The sequence below is a fragment of the Octodon degus genome, unplaced genomic scaffold, assembly GCF_000260255.1.
Source record: "Octodon degus isolate 3935 unplaced genomic scaffold, OctDeg1.0 scaffold00089, whole genome shotgun sequence".
Classification (NCBI taxonomy): domain Eukaryota; kingdom Metazoa; phylum Chordata; class Mammalia; order Rodentia; family Octodontidae; genus Octodon; species Octodon degus.
Window position 1 is genome coordinate 3702678 of NW_004524665.1, and position 5216 is coordinate 3707893.

At 60.5% G+C, this 5216-nt stretch overlaps 1 protein-coding gene across 2 annotated transcripts in view; it reads left to right on the forward strand.

The window, feature by feature from the left end:
* Positions 1-4172, forward strand: part of Snorc (secondary ossification center associated regulator of chondrocyte maturation) — a 13617-nt gene extending 9445 nt beyond the window's left edge. Inside the window, exons 1-3 of one of the 2 annotated variants that reach the window (XM_004637322.2) lie at positions 76-369; positions 3783-3965; positions 4057-4172. In XM_004637322.2, coding sequence (XP_004637379.1) covers positions 297-369; positions 3783-3965; positions 4057-4166 — 366 coding nt within the window. In that variant the 5' untranslated portion in view covers positions 76-296 and the 3' untranslated portion in view covers positions 4167-4172. Of the gene's footprint in view, positions 1-75; positions 370-3782; positions 3966-4056 lie in introns of those variants that run through there. The other variant, XM_023722080.1, reaches the window with a different exon arrangement.
* Positions 4173-5216: the final 1044 nt, after the last annotated feature.

Genomic DNA, 5216 nt, shown 5'->3' on the forward strand with positions numbered 1-5216 from the left:
GAGAGAGAGAGAGAGAGAGAGAGAGAGAGAGAGAGAGAGAGAGTTTCCTTCTTCCCTCTCCAGGGGTGGGGCTGCTCCTGAGTTTAGGAAAGTGGGTCTGTTCTGTGAGGTTGTGCTGTGTGTGTGTGCGCGCGCACGCGCGCACACACACACATGTGGGGGGAGCACAGTGTCCCAGGAGGACAGAGTTTGCATTGATGAAAACCCTCCCCAGCCCTTTGATGCCTCTTTCCCGCGGCTGAGGTGCAGCAGCCCAGTCCTCTGCGTCCTGCCGGCCACACTCACTCCTGGCCAGGATGGCGTCCTGTCTGGCCCTGCGTGTGGCCCTGCTGCTCGTCTCCGGGGTCCTGACCCCCACAGTGCTCACAGGTAAGGGGTACAGGCCCTGCCTCGCTGCCACAGACCCCCAGGATCCAGAACCACCTTGGCAGACTATGCTGATGGGAGAAGAGCCAGCATTTGGAGTGAATCTGCTGGTAGCTGGGTAGATGTCTGAGGACTTAGCAACAGGGATGATGGTTTTTGGAGAGGGAGGACAGCCCAGGGCTAGAGACGTGGGCAAGCAGCTGGGAGCCAGAGGCCCAGCCACTGGGCGTCTGGACCACAGAGCCTTGTCGCGTTGCACATCCTGAAAGCATTTCCTACTGGTTTGGTGATGCCTTTAGAGTAAAAACCCAGGCATCCACATTCTGGGAGAAATTTCAGAGCGCACGAGCCCCAGATTCTTGAATAGAAAGGTGAGGAGGGTATCGGAGGGGTCTGCTCTTGGGCAAAGCAGTCACCACCCTTTGGCCCATGGCTACAACAAAGGGCTGCTGGTGTGCCCACTGTGTCATGGCCCTACATCTTGGGCTGAAGGGGTGACTAGACGTGAGCATGTGGCTTGCGGAGAATGCTAGGACCCCCACTGCAGTGGGAACCTAGCCATACACCGGAAGGCAAGGGCAGTAGAGGTGACCCTCTGGCCTGCAGGGGGCAACTCCCAGTCTGGCTTGCCTCTGGCCCCCTCAGTGGCCTGTCATCTATAGGAGGTGACTTGCCTCTCCACACAAGCAGGGCTCGGGATGCCAGCTGCCCAGCCAGTGCTCAGTGAGCATGAGAGCTATGCAGTTTCCCTTCCCGTCTGTCAGGCTCAGGGTGGACGGAATGTCCTCCAAGGGGAGCACCCAGCGACCCCGGGGCAGGTGACGAGATCACTGAACAAGCCCGGTGGTCCTGTGACCAAGGGAGAGACCTGAGCACAGGGCATCTGCATCGCTGGTGGCTACCCTAATTCCCAATGATACCACCATTCCTGGCCACTGCGGGGATGAAAGGCTGCATCTGCCACAGGAGGCTCTGGGGACAGCCAGGAAGGACCTTTCCAGGCCTTGCCTTTCCCTCCTTGTGTCCTACCAAAAGCAAGGAGCCCTGCCTGGGTGTGGGGCTGCTGAGTGTCCCAGCTCCAACTTGGAAGGGCTGGGGGGGGGGGGTCAAGCATGTGTGAGCAAGGCCACAGTCCCTGCCTGTCCCCAGGGCTGGGGTCTTGCAGCTGGCAGGAGGGAAGGAGTGGCCCAGAGGCTGAGGCCCAGGTCCAGGTCTGTGGCCACAGCACCAAGGTGGGGGGCAAGCCAGGTTGAGTGGGCGGGAGGCCAGGGCAGGGATGAAAAGGCCCTTCATGGGCCGCACAAAGGCCGTCTGTGAGCACAGCCACCCAGTTCCCAGGGCCTTGTGGTCAGACCGAGAGTTGAACAAACTTATTTACCCAAAGGCAGGCCAGTTGGGGGTGGTGGGGCCCAGGGAAGCCCCTGGTGCCCAGGTCTGGGCAGTGCCACCATGGCCTCGATTTCCCTAGCCAGAATATGAAGTCCCATGGCACTTTCAGTGCAGGGTTGCATCCTGTGAGACAGGAGAGTCCTTCTGTGGGGTCCTCTGTGGCGTCCCCTTCCCAGGCCTCATTTGCTGTCCCTTGGTCATGCCACACATTTGTTCCTGTGGGTCCATCAGCTGCCTTTATTCCCCCATCTTCCCCCCCACCCCAGTACCAGAGATCAAACTTGGGACCTTGCACTGGCCAGGAAGGCGCTTCCACCACCGAGCTATATCCCCAGCCCTATTTTCCTATCTTTACCTCTCCAACCAGGCCTCCTGCAGGAGCACTAGCAGAGAGCGACCCTGCCATTTTGCTTCTGGCTTCCCAGGACAGATCTAGGGAGGCTACATTTAAGCTAGGCTTTCAATGATTCCAAGTTCAGAAACAGAGAAATCAGATGAAGACAGTGCCTTGGTCCCCCCGCAGCTACTCCCCCACCCTTTGCCAGTGGGTTGGTCCAGCTCAGCCTGTGGCTCAGGACTGCCAGACCCCACCCCACTGGGGGCTGGGGTGGCCTCCTTGGCCTGATGCCCAGCACTGAAGGTGAGATTTGTCCAGCAGTGGTAGGACAGGGAGGTGTGGGCCTGCCCTTCTGCCTTGGGGCCAGTGACTTGTCCATCTCGGGGCAGACAGGAACCTGTAAACCCCAGCCTTCAGGGCCTGCCAAGTGGTAGGCATGCTGGAGCCTTTTCTCGGCCCAGCCCTGGAAGCCTGAGACCAGCATGCCTCAGGCGTGGGTCCTTTCTTTGGGGCTTTGAGGCTTTAGCCCTGGGCCTGCCTGGGAGCGCCAGCTGGGTCACTTTCCCTCCTCACAGGGTCTTCCAGGTGGGTGCGTAGGAGGCCAGCCGGAAATGCACTACCATTCACCCTGGACCCTGTGTTGGAGGACTTCTGGCCTGGAATCTTATGACAAGGGAGAACCCTGGGGCTCACAGCCTGCCTGCCAGCTGAGCCTCAGAAAAGCCAAGAGGGGCAGGGCCTGGAAAGCTAAGAACCTGGTAACATTTTACAGTGAGAATATTCTAGGTTCACAGGAAGCTGCCAAAATAGTGAAATCAAAGAGACCTCTGCCTAGATTCACCAGCTGGCAAGGTTCTGCCAACCCGTCCACCATCTTAGGTCCTTGGGCCTGATGGCTGCCTTTCCAGAGTGCTGGGTTACTTGAGCTAAGCTGTAGCCCTCACACCTCTCCCCCTAAATTCTTCATGAGAATGAGGGCTTTCCCTCACACAATCAGGCCCTGCAATCAAAAGCGGGAGACAAACACTGGTAGTCTGAGCTACTACTGCACTAGTCAACAATTCTGACTTCACCAATCAAAACGCCCTTCATACAGCGCTTCTGCCCCACCCAGGAAGATCCTCCCCAGAGGTCCTTCTGTCTCCTCTGAGCAGCCTGTCCTGCAGCTGTGGAGCCTGGCATGGGGTCCCTGGGGGTGATGCCCATGAGAACGGGCCGCAGGCACCTGCGGATCCTCTGAGTGGAGGGGGGCTCCAATCTGCTGTGCTGACCGAGGGCGATGGCGTGTGCACTGGGCTCCTAGCGGAGGTAGGAGAACCCCTGGGCAGAAGAGTGGTGGTGTCTAGCCACCGCAGGCCTGTGGTGTATTCTGGGGGCAATGGAGTGCTCAACAGGAATGGGCACTGTCCCTGGTGAAGGCTGGCCTGAGTCTTCAGGGCTGTCACCTAAAAGGGCTCGCACAGCCTCTGCTTAGATGCAAGAGACCATGCTGCCACCAAAGCCTAGTGTACCCAACCCTGCACACCCCATCAATCCATCCTCTCATGGGCGGAGCAGCCCGGCCAGCAAGGGCTTTGGGTGACAGGCACATGGCCCCACAGCCTTGGGGTGAATTCCGCAGGTGCCTCCTCGCCTGCAGTGTTGCACCTCGGAGCCCACCACCAACAGCAGCCTGTCCTTGGCTTTGCAGCTGAGGGCCCGCAGGAGCCCAGCCCCACCCTGTGGAACGAGCCGGCAGAGCTGCCATCAGGAGAAGGCGCCGTGGACAGTACTAGTCCCGGCCAAGAGCACCTGCCCAGCGGCCCGTCGGGGCCCACGTCGGCGCCGGGCCCCGAGGACAGCACAGCGCAGGAGCGGCTGGACCAGGGTGCAGGTGCGATTCAGGCGGGTCGCGGCGGGGTGGGGTGGGCCGGGACGGGACGGGAATTCGGGTGGACTGGCTTGACGCTTCCGGTCCTCCACAGGCTCGCTGGGGCCGGGCGCCATCGCGGCCATAGTCATCGCTGCCCTGCTGGCCACGTGCGTGGTGCTGGCGCTCGTGGTCGTCGCGCTGAGGAAGTTTTCTGCGTCGTGAAGTAAATAAAGGAGCCGAAGGGGTGCGTGTGCCACTCGGCTGCATCCTCCCTCTTGTGCCTGTGTCAGCGCTTGCGCCTGCGCGAGTGGGGGAGGTGTGGGGGCGGGGCAGGGGCGAGTGGCACACACGTGCGCGCTGGGTCCGGGAGCGGGGGTGGGGGGTGGGGGCTGAGGGGTGCCACGCTGTGCGCGTGCATGGGCCTTGCCGTGCTCGCAGCTCCGACTGCGCCCCGCCTGCCCTGTCCCCTCCGCTTCCGCGCGCCCCCTCGCGGCCCGGGAAGGGGAGCAAGGTCCCAGACCCGCAGTCCTGTGCTCCGACCAGCTTACTTTTGAGGGGCGTCTTTTGGCTCTGGGGGAGCCTGACTGCTCTAAGATCCCCTGGCCCTCCACTCGCTCTGCTCCAAGGACCCCTCTACTCCCGGGAGACCCAAGAATGGGACGAGTTGAGGGGCGAGTCAAAACGTGTTATCCCTTGTTCCCTCCCCCCAACCCCTCCTTTTCCACCCATCTCAAGGCTCAGGTGGGGTGGCTAGAGGCCTTTTCAATCCTGCTCTGTGCTCGCACCTTGGGGCTTGGTGCCGTGGGAAGAGGGCCCAGGAGCCGCACAGTAGCCTACCACTTCCCTCCGTTACCCTACTTCATGGGGCAGCAGGGGGCCCAGACTCCTGCAAGAAGAGGAGCAGGCTCTCCACCACTCTCCACCGCTCTGTCTGTAGCTCACCCTGGCACGCTGTCCTTCCCCAGGCCAGCCGCCTTCCACACCTGGCTGGAGGATTGCACCCCTATGATAGTCTAAAGGGGTTTCCTGGTGGCCTGCTCTAGTTGGCCTGAAGTTGTGGCTGTGAACTTCAGCAACCACTGGGGGAAGAGTCGCTGGGTGAGGATGCACGAGAAGATCTTTGCTCCTCTTTCCTCTTTTATTTTTGGAGAAGGTAGTTTTGCTATGATAGACCCCAAAGGCATGGAGCATGCCGTACTCCTGACTCAGCCTCCTGAGTGCTGAGATTACCGTCACATGCCACCATGGCTTTTTTTTTTAAATCATCTTGTC